The sequence below is a fragment of the Oncorhynchus mykiss genome, chromosome 10 (assembly GCF_013265735.2).
Source record: "Oncorhynchus mykiss isolate Arlee chromosome 10, USDA_OmykA_1.1, whole genome shotgun sequence".
In the NCBI taxonomy this organism is placed as follows: Eukaryota; Metazoa; Chordata; class Actinopteri; order Salmoniformes; family Salmonidae; genus Oncorhynchus; species Oncorhynchus mykiss.
In genome coordinates, this window is record NC_048574.1 from 1,725,727 (window position 1) to 1,750,872 (window position 25,146).

General features: G+C 44.3%; 1 protein-coding gene across 1 annotated transcript in view; it reads right to left on the minus strand.

Annotated features, from left to right (window-relative positions):
- The window catches only part of LOC110534825 (neurobeachin), a 283,558-nt gene that overhangs the window by 128,378 nt on the left and 130,034 nt on the right, over positions 1-25,146 (minus strand). The window contains exons 12-16 of the mRNA XM_036989471.1: positions 24,435-24,568; positions 15,799-15,907; positions 15,230-15,382; positions 8,458-8,626; positions 7,670-7,749 (exon numbers count right to left, since the gene is read on the minus strand). Coding sequence (XP_036845366.1) covers positions 7,670-7,749; positions 8,458-8,626; positions 15,230-15,382; positions 15,799-15,907; positions 24,435-24,568 — 645 coding nt within the window. The remainder of the gene's footprint in view (positions 1-7,669; positions 7,750-8,457; positions 8,627-15,229; positions 15,383-15,798; positions 15,908-24,434; positions 24,569-25,146) is intronic.

A 25,146-nucleotide genomic window follows, 5' to 3' on the forward strand; every position in this document is an offset into this window, starting at 1 on the left:
TTCTACCTACCAAGAGAATTCTCGTCAATTATAGTCACAGCATTCCCCCTCAAACAGACACCAAGACAGCCCTCAAGGAACTTCACTGGACTCTATGTAAACTGGAAACTACACTGCTCAAAAAAATAAAGGGAACACTAAAATAACACATCCTAGATCTGAATGAATGAAATATTCTGATTAAATACTTTTTTCTTTACATAGTTGAATGTGCTGACAACAAAATCACACAAAAATTATCAATGGAAATCAAATTTAGCAACCCATGGAGGTCTGGATTTGGAGTCACACTCAAAATTAAAGTGGAAAACCACACTACAGGCTGATCCAACTTTGATGTAATGTCCTTAAAACAAGTCAAAATGAGGCTCAGTAGTGTATGTGGCCTCCACGTGCCTGTATGACCTCCCTACAACGCCTGGGCATGCTCCTGATGAGGTGGCGGATGGTCTCCTGAGGGATCTCCTCCCAGACCTGGACTAAAGCATCCGCCAACTCCTGGACAGTCTGTGGTGGATGGAGCGAGACATGATGTCCCAGATGTGCTCAATTGGATTCAGGTCTGGGGAACGGGCGGGCCAGTACACAGCATCAATGCCTTCCTCTTGCAGGAACTGCTGACACACTCCAGCCACATGAGGTCTAGCATTGTCTTGCATTAGGAAGAACCCAGGGCCAACCGGACCAGCATCTTGTCTCACAAGGGGTCTGAGGATCTCATCTCGGTACCTAATGGCAGTCAGGCTACCACTGGCGAGCACATGGAGGGCTGTGCGGCCCCCCCAAAGAAATGCCAGCCCACACCATGACTGACCCACCGCCAAACCGGTCATGCTGGAGGATGTTGCAGGCAACAGAACGTTCTCCACGGCGTGGAGTGTAGACGGTGTGTGTTGGACGTTCTCAGTATAGACGGTGTGTGTTGGATGTTCTCAGTATAGACGGTGTGTGTTCTCAGTATAGACGGTGTGTGTTCTCAGTATAGACGGTGTGTGTTCTCAGAGTAGCCGGTGTGTGTTCTCAGTATAGACGGTGTGTGTTCTCAGTATAGACGGTGTGTGTTCTCAGTATAGACGGTGTGTGTTCTCAGAGTAGACGGTGTGTGTTGGATGTTCTCAGTATAGACGGTGTGTGTTGGACGTTCTCAGAGTAGACGGTGTGTGTTCTCAGTATAGACGGTGTGTGTTGGATGTTCTCAGAGTAGACGGTGTGTGTTGGATGTTCTCAGAGTAGACGGTGTGTGTTGGATGTTCTCAGAGTAGACGGTGTGTGTTGGACGTTCTCAGTATAGACGGTGTGTGTTGGATGTTCTCAGTATAGACGGTGTGTGTTGGATGTTCTCAGTATAGACGGTGTGTGTTGGATGTTCTCAGAGTAGACGGTGTGTGTTGGATGTTCTCAGTATAGACGGTGTGTGTTGGATGTTCTCAGTATAGACGGTGTGTGTTGGATGTTCTCAGAGTAGACGGTGTGTGTTGGATGTTCTCAGAGTAGACGTGTGTGTTGGATGTTCTCAGAGTAGACGTGTGTGTTGGATGTTCTCAGAGTAGACGTGTGTGTTGGATGTTCTCAGAGTAGACGGTGTGTGTTGGATGTTCTCAGAGTAGACGGTGTGTGTTGGATGTTCTCAGAGTAGACGGTGTGTGTTGGATGTTCTCAGTATAGACGGTGTGTGTTGGATGTTCTCAGTATAGACGGTGTGTGTTGGATGTTCTCAGAGTAGACGGTGTGTGTTGGATGTTCTCAGTATAGACGGTGTGTGTTGGATGTTCTCAGTATAGACGGTGTGTGTTGGATGTTCTCAGTATAGACGGTGTGTGTTGGATGTTCTCAGTATAGACGGTGTGTGTTGGATGTTCTCAGAGTAGACGGTGTGTGTTGGATGTTCTCAGAGTAGACGGTGTGTGTTGGATGTTCTCAGAGTAGACGGTGTGTGTTGGATGTTCTCAGTATAGACGGTGTGTGTTGGATGTTCTCAGTATAGACGGTGTGTGTTGGATGTTCTCAGTATAGACGGTGTGTGTTGGATGTTCTCAGAGTAGACGGTGTGTGTTGGATGTTCTCAGAGTAGACGGTGTGTGTTGGATGTTCTCAGTATAGACGGTGTGTGTTGGATGTTCTCAGTATAGACGGTGTGTGTTGGATGTTCTCAGTATAGACGGTGTGTGTTGGATGTTCTCAGAGTAGACGGTGTGTGTTGGATGTTCTCAGAGTAGACGGTGTGTGTTGGATGTTCTCAGAGTAGACGGTGTGTGTTGGATGTTCTCAGTATAGACGGTGTGTGTTGGATGTTCTCAGTATAGACGGTGTGTGTTGGATGTTCTCAGTATAGACGGTGTGTGTTGGATGTTCTCAGAGTAGACGGTGTGTGTTGGATGTTCTCAGAGTAGACGGTGTGTGTTGGATGTTCTCAGAGTAGACGGTGTGTGTTGGATGTTCTCAGTATAGACGGTGTGTGTTGGATGTTCTCAGTATAGACGGTGTGTGTTGGATGTTCTCAGTATAGACGGTGTGTGTTGGATGTTCTCAGAGTAGACGGTGTGTGTTGGATGTTCTCAGAGTAGACGGTGTGTGTTGGATGTTCTCAGTATAGACGGTGTGTGTTGGATGTTCTCAGTATAGACGGTGTGTGTTGGATGTTCTCAGTATAGACGGTGTGTGTTGGATGTTCTCAGTATAGACGGTGTGTGTTCTCAGAGTAGCCGGTGTGTGTTGGATGTTCTCAGTATAGACGGTGTGTGTTGGATGTTCTCAGTATAGACGGTGTGTGTTCTCAGAGTAGCCGGTGTGTGTTGGATGTTCTCAGTATAGACGGTGTGTGTTCTCAGAGTAGATGGTGTGTGTTGGATGTTCTCAGTATAGACGGTGTGTGTTGGATGTTCTCAGTATAGACGGTGTGTGTTCTCAGAGTAGATGGTGTGTGTTGGATGTTCTCAGTATAGACGGTGTGTGTTGGATGTTCTCAGTATAGACGGTGTGTGTTGGATGTTCTCAGTATAGACGGTGTGTGTTCTCAGAGTAGACGGTGTGTGTTCTCAGAGTAGACGGTGTGTGTTGGACGTTCTCAGTATAGACGGTGTGTGTTGGACGTTCTCAGTATAGACGGTGTGTGTTGGATGTTCTCAGAGTAGACGGTGTGTGTTCTCAGAGTAGACGGTGTGTGTTGGACGGTCTCAGTATAGACGGTGTGTGTTGGATGTTCTCAGTATAGACGGTGTGTGTTCTCAGTATAGACGGTGTGTGTTCTCAGTATAGACGGTGTGTGTTCTCAGAGTAGCCGGTGTGTGTTCTCAGAGTAGCCGGTGTGTGTTCTCAGTATAGACGGTGTGTGTTCTCAGTATAGACGGTGTGTGTTCTCAGAGTAGACGGTGTGTGTTGGATGTTCTCAGTATAGACGGTGTGTGTTGGATGTTCTCAGTATAGACGGTGTGTGTTGGACGTTCTCAGAGTAGACGGTGTGTGTTCTCAGTATAGACGGTGTGTGTTGGATGTTCTCAGAGTAGACGGTGTGTGTTGGATGTTCTCAGAGTAGACGGTGTGTGTTGGATGTTCTCAGAGTAGACGGTGTGTGTTGGACGTTCTCAGTATAGACGGTGTGTGTTGGATGTTCTCAGTATAGACGGTGTGTGTTGGATGTTCTCAGTATAGACGGTGTGTGTTGGATGTTCTCAGAGTAGACGGTGTGTGTTGGATGTTCTCAGTATAGACGGTGTGTGTTGGATGTTCTCAGTATAGACGGTGTGTGTTGGATGTTCTCAGAGTAGACGGTGTGTGTTGGATGTTCTCAGAGTAGACGTGTGTGTTGGATGTTCTCAGAGTAGACGTGTGTGTTGGATGTTCTCAGAGTAGACGTGTGTGTTGGATGTTCTCAGAGTAGACGGTGTGTGTTGGATGTTCTCAGAGTAGACGGTGTGTGTTGGATGTTCTCAGAGTAGACGGTGTGTGTTGGATGTTCTCAGTATAGACGGTGTGTGTTGGATGTTCTCAGTATAGACGGTGTGTGTTGGATGTTCTCAGAGTAGACGGTGTGTGTTGGATGTTCTCAGTATAGACGGTGTGTGTTGGATGTTCTCAGTATAGACGGTGTGTGTTGGATGTTCTCAGTATAGACGGTGTGTGTTGGATGTTCTCAGTATAGACGGTGTGTGTTCTCAGAGTAGCCGGTGTGTGTTGGATGTTCTCAGAGTAGACGGTGTGTGTTGGATGTTCTCAGTATAGACGGTGTGTGTTGGATGTTCTCAGTATAGACGGTGTGTGTTGGATGTTCTCAGTATAGACGGTGTGTGTTGGATGTTCTCAGAGTAGACGGTGTGTGTTGGATGTTCTCAGAGTAGACGGTGTGTGTTGGATGTTCTCAGAGTAGACGGTGTGTGTTGGATGTTCTCAGTATAGACGGTGTGTGTTGGATGTTCTCAGTATAGACGGTGTGTGTTGGATGTTCTCAGTATAGACGGTGTGTGTTGGATGTTCTCAGAGTAGACGGTGTGTGTTGGATGTTCTCAGAGTAGACGGTGTGTGTTGGATGTTCTCAGTATAGACGGTGTGTGTTGGATGTTCTCAGTATAGACGGTGTGTGTTGGATGTTCTCAGTATAGACGGTGTGTGTTGGATGTTCTCAGTATAGACGGTGTGTGTTCTCAGAGTAGCCGGTGTGTGTTGGATGTTCTCAGTATAGACGGTGTGTGTTGGATGTTCTCAGTATAGACGGTGTGTGTTCTCAGAGTAGCCGGTGTGTGTTGGATGTTCTCAGTATAGACGGTGTGTGTTCTCAGAGTAGATGGTGTGTGTTGGATGTTCTCAGTATAGACGGTGTGTGTTGGATGTTCTCAGTATAGACGGTGTGTGTTCTCAGAGTAGATGGTGTGTGTTGGATGTTCTCAGTATAGACGGTGTGTGTTGGATGTTCTCAGTATAGACGGTGTGTGTTGGATGATCTCAGTATAGACGGTGTGTGTTCTCAGAGTAGACGGTGTGTGTTCTCAGAGTAGACGGTGTGTGTTGGACGTTCTCAGTATAGACGGTGTGTGTTGGATGTTCTCAGTATAGACGGTGTGTGTTGGATGTTCTCAGAGTAGACAGTGTGTGTTCTCAGAGTAGACGGTGTGTGTTGGACGTTCTCAGTATAGACGGTGTGTGTTGGATGTTCTCAGTATAGACGGTGTGTGTTCTCAGTATAGACGGTGTGTGTTCTCAGTATAGACGGTGTGTGTTCTCAGAGTAGCCGGTGTGTGTTCTCAGAGTAGATGGTGTGTGTTGGATGTTCTCAGAGTAGACGGTGTGTGTTGGATGTTCTCAGTATAGACGGTGTGTGTTCTCAGAGTAGCCGGTGTGTGTTGGATGTTCTCAGTATAGACGGTGTGTGTTGGATGTTCTCAGAGTAGACGGTGTGTGTTGGATGTTCTCAGTATAGACGGTGTGTGTTGGATGTTCTCAGAGTAGACGGTGTGTGTTGGATGTTCTCAGAGTAGACGGTGTGTGTTGGATGTTCTCAGTATAGACGGTGTGTGTTGGATGTTCTCAGTATAGACGGTGTGTGTTGGATGTTCTCAGAGTAGACGTGTGTGTTGGATGTTCTCAGAGTAGACGTGTGTGTTGGATGTTCTCAGAGTAGACGTGTGTGTTGGATGTTCTCAGAGTAGACGGTGTGTGTTGGATGTTCTCAGAGTAGACATGTGTGTTGGATGTTCTCAGAGTAGACGGTGTGTGTTGGATGTTCTCAGAGTAGACGTGTGTGTTGGATGTTCTCAGAGTAGACGTGTGTGTTGGATGTTCTCAGAGTAGACGTGTGTGTTGGATGTTCTCAGAGTAGACGGTGTGTGTTGGATGTTCTCAGAGTAGACGGTGTGTGTTGGATGTTCTCAGAGTAGACGGTGTGTGTTGGATGTTCTCAGAGTAGACGGTGTGTGTTGGATGTTCTCAGTATAGACGGTGTGTGTTCTCAGAGTAGACGGTGTGTGTTGGATGTTCTCAGTATAGACGGTGTGTGTTGGATGTTCTCAGAGTAGACGGTGTGTGTTGGATGTTCTCAGTATAGACGGTGTGTGTTGGATGTTCTCAGTATAGACGGTGTGTGTTGTCAGAGTAGACAGTGTGTGTTGGATGTTCTCAGAGTAGACGGTGTGTGTTGGATGTTCTCAGTATAGACGGTGTGTGTTCTCAGAGTAGCCGGTGTGTGTTCTCAGAGTAGATGGTGTGTGTTGGATGTTCTCAGAGTAGACGGTGTGTGTTGGATGTTCTCAGTATAGACGGTGTGTGTTCTCAGAGTAGCCGGTGTGTGTTGGATGTTCTCAGTATAGACGGTGTGTGTTGGATGTTCTCAGAGTAGACGGTGTGTGTTGGATGTTCTCAGTATAGACGGTGTGTGTTGGATGTTCTCAGAGTAGACGGTGTGTGTTGGATGTTCTCAGAGTAGACGGTGTGTGTTGGATGTTCTCAGTATAGACGGTGTGTGTTGGATGTTCTCAGTATAGACGGTGTGTGTTGGATGTTCTCAGAGTAGACGTGTGTGTTGGATGTTCTCAGAGTAGACGTGTGTGTTGGATGTTCTCAGAGTAGACGTGTGTGTTGGATGTTCTCAGAGTAGACGGTGTGTGTTGGATGTTCTCAGAGTAGACGTGTGTGTTGGATGTTCTCAGAGTAGACGGTGTGTGTTGGATGTTCTCAGAGTAGACGTGTGTGTTGGATGTTCTCAGAGTAGACGTGTGTGTTGGATGTTCTCAGAGTAGACGTGTGTGTTGGATGTTCTCAGAGTAGACGGTGTGTGTTGGATGTTCTCAGAGTAGACGGTGTGTGTTGGATGTTCTCAGAGTAGACGGTGTGTGTTGGATGTTCTCAGAGTAGACGGTGTGTGTTGGATGTTCTCAGTATAGACGGTGTGTGTTCTCAGAGTAGACGGTGTGTGTTGGATGTTCTCAGTATAGACGGTGTGTGTTGGATGTTCTCAGAGTAGACGGTGTGTGTTGGATGTTCTCAGTATAGACGGTGTGTGTTGGATGTTCTCAGTATAGACGGTGTGTGTTGTCAGAGTAGACAGTGTGTGTTGGATGTTCTCAGAGTAGACGGTGTGTGTTGGATGTTCTCAGTATAGACGGTGTGTGTTGGATGTTCTCAGAGTAGACGGTGTGTGTTCTCAGAGTAGACGGTGTGTGTTCTCAGAGTAGACGGTGTGTGTTCTCAGAGTAGACAGTGTGTGTTGGATGTTCTCAGTATAGACGGTGTGTGTTGGATGTTCTCAGAGTAGACGGTGTGTGTTCTCAGAGTAGACGGTGCGTGTTCTCAGAGTAGACGGTGTGTGTTCTCAGAGTAGACAGTGTGTGTTGGATGTTCTCAGTATAGACGTGTGTGTTGGATGTTCTCAGAGTAGACGGTGTGTGTTCTCAGAGTAGACGGTGTGTGTTCTCAGAGTAGACGGTGTGTGTTCTCAGAGTAGTTTTCAATGCTTTCAGACAATGTGATTAACTGCTGGAAAAAAACTTAGCCCATTAAAATTGACAAAAAAGTTAACTTGAGTTAACTGAATAAACTGTGACATCCCTAATAAAAATATATATAGTTCAGTACCTTGAGTATGAGTTGTTTGAGGAACTACTGGACGAAGTAGTTATGGTGTGTTGTATGTAGTATGTAGTATGTTGTATGTAGTATGTAGTATGTAAAACTTTCATGGTACCTTGAGTATGAGTTGTTTGAGGAACAGCAGAATGAAGGCTCTGAGAGAGACGATCTCCTTCTGGGACGGCCTAGGTCCATCTGCACACAGACAACATTAAAACAACGTTAATATATCACCAACGGAATTTAAATGAATGTTAATTCAACGTTAGAAAAACGGTAATATTATTATTATTTTTTTTTAAACATTCAGTCATTTCATCAACACACAGAAAACATCAACACAACATTTCATTCAGGTCCACACGGGATCTAGGAAAGAACACAAGTACCCGTCTGTGTGTGACGTCTGTCTGTCTGTCTGTGTGTGACGTCTGTCTGTCTGTCTGTGTGTGACGTCTGTCTGTCTGTCTGTCTGTGTGTGACGTCTGTCTGTCTGTCTGTCTGTCTGTGTGTGACGTCTGTCTGTCTGTCTGTCTGTCTGTCTGTGTGTGACGTCTGTGACGTCTGTCTGTCTGTGACGTCTGTCTGTCTGTGACGTCTGTCTGTCTGTGATGTCTGTCTGTCTGTGACGTCGGTCTGTGACGTCTGTCTGTGACGTCTGTCTGTCTGTGACGTCTGTCTGTGACGTCTGTCTGTCTGTCTGTGACGTCTGTCTGTGACGTCTGTCTATCTGTGACATCTGTCTGTGACGTCTGTCTGTCTGTCTGTCTGTCTGTGACGTCTGTCTGTGACGTCTGTCTGTGACGTCTGTCTGTCTGTCTGTCTGTGACGTCTGTCTGTGACGTCTGTCTGTCTGTCTGTCTGTCTGTCTGTCTGTCTGTCTGTGCGTGCGTGCGTACGTACCCAGTCCTTTAGGTGTGATGCCGCTGCTCTCCAGTGGGTTGCTGACCCAGTAGTAGTACTTCAGCGTGTGCATCAGCTGCAGCACGGTACCAACGCGACGGATGGTGCTGTAGATGGTCGACGTCCCAATGAACTCCGCAGACAGGTAGGTGTACAGGGACAACTGGACCTGGAAGGAGAAACACGTAACACACATACAGGAAGGGAAAAAGAGGGGGAGAGAGAGAGACACAGCAACTATCAACTGAAGGTGTTGTCCTCTACCCTCCTCTCCTCTCCTATCCTCTACCCTCCTCTCCTCTTTTGTCCTCCTCTCATCTCTTGTCCTCTACCCTCCTCTCCTCTCATGTCCTCTACCCTCCTCTCATGTCCTCTACCCTCCTCTCATGTCCTCTACCCTCCTCTCCTCTCATATCCTCTACCCTCCTCTCTTGTCCTCTACCCTCCTTTCCTCTCATGTCCTCTACCCTCCTCTCCTCTCTTGTCCTCCTCTCCTCTACCCTCCTCTCCTCTCCTCTCATGTCCTCTACCCTCCTCTCATGTCCTCTACCCTCCTCTCTTGTCCTCTACCCTCCTCTCCTCTCTTGTCCTCTACCCTCCTCTCATGTCCTCTACCCTCCTCTCATGTCCTCTACCCTCCTCTCATGTCCTCTACCCTCCTCTCCTCTCATATCCTCTACCCTCCTCTCCTCTCTTGTCCTCTACCCTCCTCTCCTCTCCTCTACCCTCCTCTCCTCTCATCTCCTCTACCCTCCTCTCCTCTCCTCTCATGTCCTCTACCCTCCTCTCCTCTCATGTCCTCCTCTCATGTCCTCTACCCTCCTCTCATGTCCTCTACCCTCCTCTCATGTCCTCTACCCTCCTCTCATGTCCTCTACCCTCCTCTCATGTCCTCTACCCTCCTCTCATGTCCTCTACCCTCCCCTCCTGTCCTCTACACTCCTCTCATGTCCTCTACCCTCCTCTCATATCCTCTACCCTCCTCTCATGTCCTCTACCCTCCCCTCCTGTCCTCTACCCTCCTCTCATGTCCTCTACCCTCCCCTCCTGTCCTCTACCCTCCTCTCCTCTCTTGTCCTCTACCCTCCTCTCCTCTCCTCTACCCTCCTCTCCTCTCATCTCCTCTACCCTCCTCTCCTCTCCTCTCATATCCTCTACCCTCCTCTCCTCTCTTGTCCTCTACCCTCCTCTCATATCCTCTACCCTCCTCTCATGTCCTCTACCCTCCCCTCCTGTCCTCTACCCTCCTCTCATGTCCTCTACCCTCCCCTCCTGTCCTCTACCCTCCTCTCCTGTCCTCCATCCTCCTCTCATGTCCTCCACCCTCCTCTCATGTCCTCTACCCTCCTCTCATGTCCTCTACCCTCCTCCTCTCATGTCCTCTACCCTCCTCTCATGTCCTCTACCCTCCTCTCATGCCCTCTACCCTCCTCTCATGTCTTCAGGATCGAGGGAAAGGTGAACGGAACAAAGTACAGAGAGATCCTTGACCTGCTCCAGAGCGCTCAGGACCTCAGACTGGGGCAAAGGTTAACTTTCCAACAGGACAACAACCCTAAGCACACTACCAAGACAATGCAGGAGTGGCTTCACGACTAGTCTCTGAATGTCCTTGAGTGGCCAGTGCCCGGACATCAACCCAATCGAACTTCTCTGGAGAGACCTGATAGCTGTGCAGCGACGCTCCTCATCCAACCTGACAGAGCTTGAGAGGATCTGCAGAGAAAAATGGGAGAAACTCCCCAAATACAAGTGTGCCAAGCTTGTAGCGTCATACCCAAGAAGACTCGAGGCTGTTAATCGCTGCCAAAGGTGCTTCAACAAAGTATTGAGTAAAGAGTCTGAATACTTATGTAAATGTGATATTTCAGTTTTTTGTTTTTAATACATTTGCAAAAATGTATTCAATTCTGTTTTTGTTTTGTCATTATGGGGTGTTGTGATGTCATTATGGGGTATTGTGATGTCAGTATGGGGTGTTGTGATGTCATTATGGGGTATTGTGATGTTATTATGGGGTATTGTGATGTCAGTATGGGGTATTGTGATGTCAGTATGGGGTATTGTGATGTTATTATGGGGTATTGTGATGTCAGTATGGGGTATTGTGATGTCAGTATGGGGTATTGTGATGTCATTATGGGGTATTGTGATGTCAGTATGGGGTATTGTGATGTCAGTATGGGGTATTGTGATGTCAGTATGGGGTATTGTGATGTCAGTATGGGGTATTGTGATGTCAGTATGGGGTATTGTGATGTCAGTATGGGGTATTGTGATGTCAGTATGGGGTATTGTGATGTTATTATGGGGTATTGTGATGTCAGTATGGGGTATTGTGATGTCAGTATGGGGTATTGTGATGTTATTATGGGGTATTGTGATGTCAGTATGGGGTATTGTGATGTCAGTATGGGGTATTGTGATGTCAGTATGGGGTATTGTGATGTTATTATGGGGTATTGTGATGTCAGTATGGGGTATTGTGATGTCAGTATGGGGTATTGTGATGTCAGTATGGGGTATTGTGATGTTATTATGGGGTATTGTGATGTCATTATGGGGTATTGTGATGTCATTATGGGGTATTGTGATGTCATTATGGGGTATTGTGATGTCATTATGGGGTATTGTGATGTCATTATGGGGTATTGTGATGTCATTATGGGGTCTTGTGATGTCAGTATGGGGTATTGTGATGTCATTATGGGGTCTTGTGATGTCAGTATGGGGTATTGTGATGTTATTATGGGGTGTTGTGATGTTATTATGGGGTATTGTGATGTCAGTATGGGTTATTGTGATGTCATTATGGGGTATTGTGATGTCAGTATGGGGTATTGTGATGTCAGTATGGGGTGTTGTGATGTCATTATGGGGTATTGTGATGTCAGTATGGGGTATTGTGATGTTATTATGGGGTATTGTGATGTCAGTATGGGGTATTGTGATGTCAGTATGGGGTATTGTGATGTCAGTATGGGGTATTGTGATGTTATTATGGGGTATTGTGATGTCAGTATGGGGTATTGTGATGTCAGTATGGGGTATTGTGATGTCAGTATGGGGTATTGTGATGTTATTATGGGGTATTGTGATGTCATTATGGGGTATTGTGATGTCATTATGGGGTATTGTGATGTCATTATGGGGTATTGTGATGTCATTATGGGGTATTGTGATGTCATTATGGGGTATTGTGATGTCATTATGGGGTCTTGTGATGTCAGTATGGGGTATTGTGATGTTATTATGGGGTGTTGTGATGTTATTATGGGGTATTGTGATGTCATTATGGGGTATTGTGATGTCATTATGGGGTATTGTGATGTCATTATGGGGTCTTGTGATGTCAGTATGGGGTATTGTGATGTTATTATGGGGTGTTGTGATGTTATTATGGGGTATTGTGATGTCAGTATGGGGTATTGTGATGTCATTATGGGGTATTGTGATGTCAGTATGGGGTATTGTGATGTCAGTATGGGGTGTTGTGATGTCATTATGGGGTATTGTGATGTCAGTATGGGGTATTGTGATGTCAGTATGGGGTATTGTGATGTTATTATGGGGTATTGTGATGTCAGTATGGGGTATTGTGATGTCAGTATGGGGTATTGTGATGTCATTATGGGGTATTGTGATGTCAGTATGGGGTATTGTGATGTCAGTATGGGGTATTGTGATGTCAGTATGGGGTATTGTGATGTTATTATGGGGTATTGTGATGTCAGTATGGGGTATTGTGATGTCAGTATGGGGTATTGTGATGTCAGTATGGGGTATTGTGATGTTATTATGGGGTATTGTGATGTCAGTATGGGGTATTGTGATGTTATTATGGGGTATTGTGATGTCAGTATGGGGTATTGTGATGTCAGTATGGGGTATTGTGATGTCAGTATGGGGTATTGTGATGTCAGTATGGGGTATTGTGATGTTATTATGGGGTATTGTGATGTCAGTATGGGGTATTGTGATGTCAGTATGGGGTATTGTGATGTCAGTATGGGGTATTGTGATGTTATTATGGGGTATTGTGATGTCATTATGGGGTATTGTGATGTCATTATGGGGTATTGTGATGTCATTATGGGGTATTGTGATGTCATTATGGGGTATTGTGATGTCATTATGGGGTCTTGTGATGTCAGTATGGGGTATTGTGATGTTATTATGGGGTGTTGTGATGTTATTATGGGGTATTGTGATGTCATTATGGGGTATAGTGATGTCATTATGGGGTATTGTGATGTTATTATGGGGTGTATTGTGTGTAGATTGATGAAGGAAAACAACTACTTAATACATTTTAGAATAAGGTTGTAACGTAACAAAATGTGGAAAAAGTGAAGGTTTGCATCGTGCCAAAAACTCAGCTAATTTCCACCTTTCCAAATAGTCATTTCTTAAGATTTTGTGAGCATCTTTGTCCGTGACATAACCTCTCAACTCTTCCTGTACTGACGCATTAATCAATTCTCCAGTATTCCTGTGGGCCCTCCCACTGACGCATTAATCAATTCCCCAGTATTCCTGTGGGCCCTCCCACTGATGCATTAATCAATTCTCCAGTATTCCTGTGGGCCCTCCCACTGACGCATTAATCAATTCTCCAGTATTCCTGTGGGCCCTCCCACTGACGCATTAATCAATTCCCCAGTATTCCTGTGGGCCCTCCCACTGATGCATTAATCAATTCACCAGTATTCCTGTGGGCCCTCCCACTGACGCATTAATCAATTCACCAGTATTCCTGTGGGCCCTCCCACTGATGCATTAATCAATTCCCCAGTATTCCTGTGGGCCCTCCCACTGACGCATTAATCAATTCTCCAGTATTCCTGTGGGCCCTCCCACTGATGCATTGATCAATTCCCCAGTATTCCTGTGGGCCCTCCCACTGATGCATTGATCAATTCCCCAGTATTCCTGTGGGCCCTCCCACTGATGCATTAATCAATTCTCCAGTATTCCTGTGGGCCCTCCCACTGATGCATTGATCAATTCCCCAGTATTCCTGTGGGCCCTCCCACTGATGCATTAATCAATTCACCAGTATTCCTGTGGGCCCTCCCACTGATGCATTAATCAATTCCCCAGTATTCCTGTGGGCCCTCCCACTGACGCATTAATCAATTCTCCAGTATTCCTGTGGGCCCTCCCACTGACGCATTAATCAATTCACCAGTATTCCTGTGGGCCCTCCCACTGACGCATTGATCAATTCCCCAGTATTCCTGTGGGCCCTCCCACTGACGCATTGATCACACCATCCCCAACTGTAAAAAAGTTGATATTTCTTACAGCTATGATAAAATTGACTCTCTTCACAACCCTTCCTTCACAAGCTATTAAAAGGTTTATGGGAACAGTGATGAGTTTATTGATGACACATGGGAAGATATTCTGGAACCGTGTCCACTCCTCTTCTATTCGCGCCAAACATGGTTTGATGCTACGCAAAATCCTAAACCGCTCTCACCGAACTAAACTCAGGATCTCTCTAATAATCTGATGTCCACCCTGTTTGCTTCATTAACAACTATGTTTTGGTCCTGCTCTTCTCTGCATAACTTTTGGTCCTGCTCTTCTCTACATAACTATTGGTCCTGCTCTTCTCCACATAACTATTGGTCCTGCTCTTCTCTACATAACTATTGGTCCTGCTCTTCTCCACATAACTATTGGTCCTGCTCTTCTCTACATAACTATTGGTCCTGCTCTTCTCCACATAACTATTGGTCCTGCTCTTCTCTACATAACTATTGGTCCTGCTCTTCTCTGCATAACTTTTGGTCCTGCTCTTCTCTACATAACTATTGGTCCTGCTCTTCTCCACATAACTATTGGTCCTGCTCTTCTCTACATAACTATTGGTCCTGCTCTTCTCTGCATAACTATTGGTCCTGCTCTTCTCTACATAACTATTGGTCCTGCTCTTCTCTACATAACTATTGGTCTCTAATACCATATCTAAAGTATTTTTTTTACCACCTCAGGCTCATCTGAGGAGTTTACACAAACACCATCTAAGTTCAGACATTTAAAAACCTTTCTATTCCTCGTTCATTTCCACGCCCGTCTCCCTCTCTCCCGTCTCTCTCACCCTCGTGTCTCTCTCTCTCACACACACACACACACACACACACACACACACACACACACACACACACACACACACAGCTTGCTCCCACATCCTTAGCCCCCTCACACACACTGCCACCATCCAGGGTGATTAGAAATATATTTAACGAGGTATCTCTTAACGAGGTATCTCTTAACGAGGTATCTCTTAACGAGGTATCTCTTAACGAGGTGTCTCTTAACGAGGTATCTCTTAACGAGGTGTCCCTAACAAAGTGGTAGTCGAACACACTGGACTGACACTATACCCACTAGTGCAACAGCTAATTCAGAACTGACATTAGTCAGCTCAAGAGCTGAATCCATCCTCTCTCTCTTTCCCCGCTCCTCTCTCTCTCTTCCACCTCCTCTGTCTTTCCCCTCCCCCCCCCACTGCATCTCTCTTTTCAGCTGTTCTCTCTTTCTTCTATATTCTCTCTCACGTTCTTCTCTTCTTCTACCCCTGTAATTTTACACACTTTTATTTTATTCCTTGACTCTCTTCACAAAAAATCTCCCTTCCAGTTGCTGTGTGGAATCAGCTACCCCTGGAGAAAGATTATAGGATCTGGGCAGAACTATACGGGCTGTGTGCATCCAGACGGTACTGTAGATCAGGACACTCTCTCTCTCTCTCTCTCCCTACCTTAGCGGGTGTGTGTATCCAGATGGCAGCGTTGAAGAGGACGTGGTCACACAGCTGTTTGAGGAGTGGCGCTCCGTGGGTTAACCCGTCCAGGTACTTAGCAAAGGACAAGAACTGTTCCAGCACAGCTCTGGTGATGTGGACCCTGGACGACTGGAGAGAGAAGAGGGAGAGAGAGAGAGTCAACCTGTCAATCATTCATTCAAACCATAAGGACTGATCTAACACCGCTCTGGTGATGTGGACCCTGGACGACTAGAGAGAGACGAGGGAGAGAGAGAGAGAGAGAGAGTCGACCTGTCAATCAATCATTCAAACCATAAGGACTGATCTAACACCGCTCTGGTGATGTGGACCCTGGACGACTGGAGAGAGAAGAGGGAGAGAGAGAGAGAGAGAGAGAGAGTCAACCTGTCAATCATTCATTCAAACCATAAGGACTGATCTAACACCGCTCTGGTGATGTGGACCCTGGACGACTAGAGCGAGACGAGGGAGAGAGAGAGAGAAGAGGGAGAGAATCAATCAAATCAGTAACTCAATCAGTCGTATTGTGAGCGAACGTGTACCTTCTCCAGCAGGTACCCGATCACCAGGAATCCTTTCCCCCCCAGCATCTGTTCCTGCATGGCCACGGAGCTCTTCAACAGCTCAACTAGGAACGCCAGGAGGGTGGCACTGCAACACAGGAACACACACACACACAATTTAACACAGAAACACACACACACACACAATTTAACATAGAGAACACACACACACACAATTTAACATAGAGAACACACACACACACAATTTAACATAGAGAACACACACACACAATTTAACACAGAAACACACACACACAAACAATTTAACATAGAGAACACACACACACAATTTAACATAGAGAACACACACACACACAATTTAACATAGAGAACACACACACACACAATTTAACATAGAGAACACACACACACAATTTAACATAGAGAACACACACACACACACAATTTAACACAGAGAACACACACACACACAATTTAACATAGAGAACACACACACACAATTTAACATAGAGAACACACACACACACACAATTTAACAATGGAGAACACACACACACACACAATTTAACAATGGAGAACACACACACACACAATTTAACAATGGAGAACACACACACACACACAATTTAACAATGGAGAACACACACACACACAATTTAACAATGGAGAACACACACACACACAATTTAACATAGAGAACACACACACACACACACACACACAATAAAACATAGAGAACACACACACACACAATTTAACAGAGAACACACACACACACACAATTTAACATAGAGAACACACACACACACATACACAAACAATTTAACATAGAAAACACACACACACACACACACATTATCTGTAAATACATACAGTATGATAGCAAATATGTATTAAGTAAATCTGAAGAACCAATCATGAATCACCAATCATGAAGAACCAATCATGAAGAACCAATCATGAAGAACCAATCATGAAGAACCAATCATGAAGAACCAATCATGAAGCACCAATATGTGGCAGAAAGCCTAGAGGTAAAGAGTGTTGAGCCGCTAACAGAAAGGTTGCTGGTTTGAATCCCTGAGCCGACTAGGTGAAAAATCTGTCTACGTGGCCTCGTTCAAGACACTTTACCCTAAATGCTCCTGTAAATGGATAAGAGTGTCTGCAATCAATCCCTGATATACCGTAGGCTGAGAATGTAGTCATAGTAACTAGCTCTTCTCTGGTAGTTGAATTACAGAATTATAGTAGGGAGAAGCAGTATATAGTTCTAGTAGTATAATAACAGTATATAGTTCTAGTAGTATAATAACAGTATATAGTTCTAGTAGTATAATAACAGTATATAGTTATAGTAGTATAATAACAGTATATAGTTATAGTAGTATAATAACAGTATATAGTTCTAGTAGTATAATAACAGTATATAGTTCTAGTAGTATAATAACAGTATATAGTTCTAGTAGTATAATAACAGTATATAGTTCTAGTAGTATAATAACAGTATATAGTTCTAGTAGTACTGTAACAGTATATAGTTCTAGTAGTATAATAACAGTATATAGTCATAGTAATACTGTAACAGTATATAGTTCTAGTAGTATAATAACAGTATATAGTTCTAGTAGTATAATAACAGTATATAGTTATAGTAGTACTGTAACAGTATATAGTTATAGTAGTATAGTAACAGTATATAGTTATAGTAGTATAATAACAGTATATAGTTATAGTAGTATAATAACAGTATATAGTTCTAGTAGTACTGTAACAGTATATAGTTCTAGTAGTATAATAACAGTATATAGTCATAGTAGTACTGTAACAGTATATAGTTATAGTAGTATAATAACAGTATATAGTTCTAGTAGTATAATAACAGTATATAGTTATAGTAGTACTGTAACAGTATATAGTTATAGTAGTATAATAACAGTATATAGTTATAGTAGTATAATAACAGTATATAGTCATAGTAGTACTGTAACAGTATATAGTTATAGTAGTATAATAACAGTATATAGTTATAGTAGTATAATAACAGTATATAGTTATAGTAGTACTGTAACAGTATATAGTTATAGTAGTATAATAACAGTACATAGTTCTAGTAGTTGTCATGTCTGTCCTGTTCGGGTCAGGTTACCGTGAACAACACTCCTACAGAGACATCTCTCACACCCACCAGAGGGGGAGAGACAGAGAGGTATGGAGTCGGGGGGGTTTATGACACCTCACACCCATTGCAAATCTTAAGGCAGCAGCCAAAATCCCTTTGTCCTCTCACTGTGGAGGAATGAAATGTATGATGTGCCTATGGAGAACCTACCTCAGAACAGTAACATGCAATACAGGGACTTTGGGACAATAGGTTTCGTCAGCCAAAATGGTAGTAATGAGGATAGATGAAATATGTAAAGGAAAGATGTTGTTGTTGTTGTTGTTGTTGTTATTAAAAGTTAGATGACGACATTATAAGGAAAACAGTGTAACTATGTGCTTGCTGTTTGCATATTGTACGTTGTGTGGAAAATGTCCAGATCAAAGAGAATGTTTTCTCTCTCTCTCTTGAAATCCCTATTTAGCGTAACACGTGTCATATTGTGTTGGTCTGCTAGGGACCTGTTGTCATCGTACTAAGTTCTAATCAATGGCCCAGACTGTGTGTTTGTGTATCTTATATTATCATTTTAGCTTGTTAGTAAATAAATAATCAACTAGATTGGTGCGGTACAGAATTATTTAGTGGGACTCAACTAGATCGGTGCGGTACAGAATGATTTAGTGAGACTCAACTAGATCGGTGCGGTACAGAATGATTTAGTGAGACTCAACTAGATTGGTGCGGTACGGAATGATTTAGTGAGACAACTAGATCGGTGCGGTACAGAATGATTTAGTGGCACTCAACTAGATCGGTGCGGTACAGAATGATTTAGTGAGACAACTAGATCGGTGCGGTACAGAATGATTTAGTGAGACTCAACTAGATCGGTGCGGTACAGAATGATTTAGTGGGACTCAACTAGATCGGTGCGGTACAGAATGATTTAGTGAGACAACTAGATTGGTGCAGTACAGAATGATTTAGTGAGACTCAACTAGATTGGTGCAGTACAGAATGATTTAGTGAGACTCAACTAGATTGGTGCGGTACAGAATGATTTAGTGAGACAACTAGATTGGTGCAGTACAGAATGATTTAGTGAGACAACTAGATTGGTGCAGTAAGAATGATTTAGTGAGACTCAACTAGATCGGTGCAGTACAGAATGATTTAGTGAGACTCAACTAGATTGGTGCAGTACAGAATGATTTAGTGAGACTCAACTAGATCGGTGCGGTACGGATTGATTTAGTGAGACTCAACTAGATTGGTGCGGTACAGAATGATTTAGTGAGACTCAACTAGATCGGTGCGGTACAGAATGATTTAGTGAGACTCAACTAGATCGGTGCGGTACAGAATGATTTAGTGAGACTCAACTAGATCGGTGCAGTACAGAATGATTTAGTGAGACTCAACTAGATTGGTGCGGTACAGAATGATTTAGTGAGACTCAACTAGATTGGTGCGGTACGGATTGATTTAGTGAGACTCAACTCGATTGGTGCGGTACAGAATGATTTAGTGAGACTCAACTAGATTGGTGCGGTACAGAATGATTTAGTGAGACTCAACTAGATCGGTGCGGTACAGAATGATTTAGTGAGACTCAACTAGATTGGTGCGGTACAGAATGATTTAGTGAGACTCAACTAGATTGGTGCGGTACAGAATGATTTAGTGAGACTCAACTAGATCGGTGCGGTACAGAATGATTTAGTGGGACTCAACTAGATCGGTGCGGTACAGAATGATTTAGTGAGACAACTAGATTGGTGCGGTACGGAATGATTTAGTGAGACTCAACTAGATTGGTGAGGTACAGAATGATTTAGTGAGACACAACTAGATTGGTGCGGTACAGAATGATTTAGTGAGACAACTAGATTGGTGCGGTACGGAATGATTTAGTGAGACTCAACTAGATCGGTGAGGTACAGAATGATTTAGTGAGACACAACTAGATTGGTGCGGTACAGAATGATTTAGTGAGACTCAACTAGATTGGTGCGGTACAGAATGATTTAGTGAGACAACTAGATTGGTGCAGTACAGAATGATTTAGTGAGACTCAACTAGATCGGTGCAGTACAGAATGATTTAGTGAGACTCAACTAGATTGGTGCGGTACAGAATGATTTAGTGAGACTCAACTAGATTGGTGCGGTACAGAATGATTTAGTGAGACAACTAGATTGGTGCGGTACAGAATGATTTAGTGAGACAACTAGATTGGTGCAGTACAGAATGATTTAGTGAGACTCAACTAGATCGGTGCGGTACAGAATGATTTAGTGAGACTCAACTAGATTGGTGAGGTACAGAATGATTTAGTGAGACTCAACTAGATTGGTGCGGTACAGAATGATTTAGTGAGACTCAACTAGATTGGTGAGGTACAGAATGATTTAGTGAGACTCAACTAGATCGGTGCGGTACAGAATGATTTAGTGAGACTCAACTAGATCGGTGCGGTACAGAATGATTTAGTGGGACTCAACTAGATCGGTGCAGTACAGAATGATTTAGTGAGACTCAACTAGATCGGTGCGGTACAGAATGATTTAGTGAGACTCAACTAGATCGGTGCAGTACAGAATGATTTAGTGAGACTCAACTAGATTGGTGAGGTACAGAATGATTTAGTGAGACTCAACTAGATCGGTGCGGTACAGAATGATTTGGTGAGACTCAACTAGATTGGTGCGGTACAGAATGATTTAGTGAGACTCAACTAGATTGGTGAGGTACAGAATGATTTAGTGAGACTCAACTAGATTGGTGAGGTACAGAATGATTTAGTGAGACTCAACTAGATTGGTGAGGTACAGAATGATTTAGTGAGACTCAACTAGATTGGTGAGGTACAGAATGATTTAGTGAGACTCAACTAGATTGGTGCGGTACAGAATGATTTAGTGAGACTCAACTAGATTGGTGAGGTACAGAATGATTTAGTGAGACTCAACTAGATTGGTGAGGTACAGAATGATTTAGTGAGACTCAACTAGATTGGTGCGGTACAGAATGATTTAGTGAGACTTAACTAGATTGGTGAGGTACAGAATGATTTAGTGAGACTCAACTAGATTGGTGCGGTACAGAATGATTTAGTGAGACTCAACTAGATCGGTGCGGTACAGAATGATTTGGTGAGACTCAACTAGATTGGTGCGGTACAGAATGATTTAGTGAGACTCAACTAGATTGGTGAGGTACAGAATGATTTAGTGGGACAACTAGATCGGTGCGGTACAGAATGATTTAGTGAGACTCAACTAGATCGGTGCGGTACAGAATGATTTAGTGGGACTCAACTAGATTGGTGCGGTACAGAATGATTTAGTGGGACAACTAGATCGGTGCGGTACAGAATGATTTAGTGAGACTCAACTAGATCGGTGCGGTACAGAATGATTTAGTGAGACAACTAGATCGGTGCGGTACAGAATGATTTAGTGGGACTCAACTAGATCGGTGCGGTACAGAATGATTTAGTGAGACAACTAGATCGGTGCGGTACAGAATGATTTAGTGAGACAACTAGATTGGTGCGGTACAGAATGATTTAGTGAGACTCAACTAGATTGGTGCGGTACAGAATGATTTAGTGAGACAACTAGATTGGTGCGGTACAGAATGATTTAGTGAGACTCAACTAGATCGGTGCGGTACAGAATGATTTAGTGAGACAACTAGATCGGTGCGGTACAGAATGATTTAGTGGGACTCAACTAGATCGGTGCGGTACAGAATGATTCAGTGAGACAACTAGATCGGTGCGGTACAGAATGATTTAGTGAGACAACTAGATTGGTGCGGTACAGAATGATTTAGTGAGACTCAACTAGATCGGTGCGGTACAGAATGATTTAGTGAGACAACTAGATCGCTGCGGTACAGAATGATTTAGTGAGACTCAACTAGATCGGTGCGGTACAGAATGATTTAGTGAGACAACTAGATCGGTGCGGTACAGAATGATTTAGTGAGACTCAACTAGATTGGTGCGGTACGGAATGATTTAGTGGGACTCAACTAGATTGGTGCGGTACGGAATGATTTAGTGAGACTCAACTAGATCGGTGCGGCACAGAATGATTTAGTGAGACTCAACTAGATCGGTGCGGTACAGAATGATTTAGTGAGACTCAACTAGATTGGTGCGGTACGGAATGATTTAGTGGGACTCAACTAGATTGGTGCGGTACGGAATGATTTAGTGAGACTCAACTAGATCGGTGCGGCACAGAATGATTTAGTGAGACTCAACTAGATTGGTGCGGTACGGAATGATTTAGTGAGACTCAACTAGATCGGTGCGGTACAGAATGATTTAGTGAGACTCAACTAGATCGGTGCGGTACAGAATGATTTAGTGAGACTCAACTAGATCGGTGCGGTACAGAATGATTTAGTGAGACTCAACTAGATTGGTGAGGTACAGAATGATTTAGTGAGACTCAACTAGATTGGTGAGGTACAGAATTATTTAGTGAGACTCAACTAGATTGGTGCGGTACAGAATGATTTAGTGAGACTTAACTAGATTGGTGAGGTACAGAATGATTTAGTGAGACTCAACTAGATTGGTGCGGTACAGAATGATTTAGTGAGACTCAACTAGATCGGTGCGGTACAGAATGATTTGGTGAGACTCAACTAGATTGGTGAGGTACAGAATGATTTAGTGGGACAACTAGATCGGTGCGGTACAGAATGATTTAGTGAGACTCAACTAGATCGGTGCGGTACAGAATGATTTAGTGGGACTCAACTAGATTGGTGCGGTACAGAATGATTTAGTGGGACAACTAGATCGGTGCGGTACAGAATGATTTAGTGAGACTCAACTAGATCGGTGCGGTACAGAATGATTTAGTGGGACTCAACTAGATCGGTGCGGTACAGAATGATTTAGTGAGACAACTAGATCGGTGCGGTACAGAATGATTTAGTGAGACAACTAGATTGGTGCGGTACAGAATGATTTAGTGAGACTCAACTAGATTGGTGCGGTACAGAATGATTTAGTGAGACAACTAGATTGGTGCGGTACAGAATGATTTAGTGAGACTCAACTAGATCGGTGCGGTACAGAATGATTTAGTGAGACAACTAGATCGGTGCGGTACAGAATGATTTAGTGGGACTCAACTAGATCGGTGCGGTACAGAATGATTTAGTGAGACAACTAGATCGGTGCGGTACAGAATGATTTAGTGAGACAACTAGATTGGTGCGGTACAGAATGATTTAGTGAGACTCAACTAGATCGGTGCGGTACAGAATGATTTAGTGAGACAACTAGATCGCTGCGGTACAGAATGATTTAGTGAGACTCAACTAGATCGGTGCGGTACAGAATGATTTAGTGAGACAACTAGATCGGTGCGGTACAGAATGATTTAGTGAGACTCAACTAGATTGGTGCGGTACGGAATGATTTAGTGGGACTCAACTAGATCGGTGCGGTACAGAATGATTTAGTGGGACTCAACTAGATTGGTGCGGTACGGAATGATTTAGTGGGACTCAACTAGATTGGTGCGGTACGGAATGATTTAGTGGGACTCAACTAGATTGGTGCGGTACGGAATGATTTAGTGAGACTCAACTAGATCGGTGCGGTACAGAATGATTTAGTGAGACTCAACTAGATCGGTGCGGTACAGAATGATTTAGTGAGACTCAACTAGATCGGTGCGGTACAGAATGATTTAGTGAGACTCAACTAGATTGGTGCGGTACAGAATGATTTAGTGGGACTCAACTAGATTGGTGCGGTACAGAATTATTTAGTGAGACTCAACTAGATTGGTGCGGTACAGAATGATTTAGTGAGACTCGGGTATGTGCAGATTTACGGATTATGAGACGTTCAGAATGAGACTGTAGAGGAAATTAATTAATTACCTGATTAATTTAATCACATAATGATAAACAGTAAATCATTCGATGAACAGCAGTCGTCACATTAATCAATACAAGGTTACAACATAGTACTGTAACAGTATATAGTAGTGTAGCTCTAGATAGAGTAGTGCATTGCTGAGACATTAAATATGTAGAGGATTCAGCCCCTCATCTTTATACAGACTTACTAATGGCACCTTGGGGGGCTAGGACTCTGGGACACGCAGAGAGAGAGAGACACACATACATGGATAGATAAAGAGAGAGATCGAGAATGTGGGATCTTTCTCTCTTTTGTTCCCCGTCCCTCCCTCATACTCACCACACGGTGGTGTCCACAGACCTCCCTCCCTCCCTCCCTCCTACTCACCACACGCTGGTGTCCACAGACCTCCCTCCCTCCCTCCCTCATACTCACCACACGGTGGTCTCCCTCCCTCCCTCCCTCCCTCCCTCCTACTCACCACACGCTGGTGTCCACAGACCTTCCTCCCTCCCTCCTACTCACCACACGCTGGTGTCCACAGACCTCCCTCCCTCCCTCCTACTCACCACAGGGTGGGGTCCACAGACCTCTCTCGCTCTCTCTCTCCCTCCCTCCCTCTCTCCCTCCCTCCCTCCTACTCACCACACGCTGGTGTCCACAGAGCTGTCGTTGAGTTGTGTATAGTCCAGTTGTGAGAAGAGAGGGAAGAGGACCTGTATTCCTCCTATAGAATGGATGGCACTGTGGATGGAATGGGTCACTATGGCCTTCACATCCTACATGAGAGAACACACTGTTAGCACACACACACCCTGTAAAATGGGTCAATATGACCTTCACATCCTACATGAGATAACACACTGTTAGGACACACACTGTAACGGCCGTTGTTGGTGGAAGAAGAGGAGGACCAATGCGCAGTGTGGTAAGTGTCCATATTGATAATTTATTATCATGAACACAAAACGGAATAACGAAACAGTCCTGAACGGTGAATACAAACAGAAAATAATCAACACACAACTCAAAGGGTGAAACCAGGCTGCCTAAGTATGGTTCTCAATCAGGGACAACCAGGCTGCCTAAGTATGGTTCTCAATCAGGGACAACCAGGCTGCCTAAGTATGGTTCTCAATCAGGGACAACCAGGCTGCCTAAGTATGGTTCTCAATCAGGGACAACCAGGCTGCCTAAGTATGGTTCTCAATCAGGGACAACCAGGCTGCCTAAGTATGGTTCTCAATCAGGGACAACCAGGCTACCTAAGTATGGTTCTCAATCAGGGACAACCAGGCTACCTAAGTATGGTTCTCAATCAGGGACAACGAATGACAGCTGCCTCTGATTGAGAACC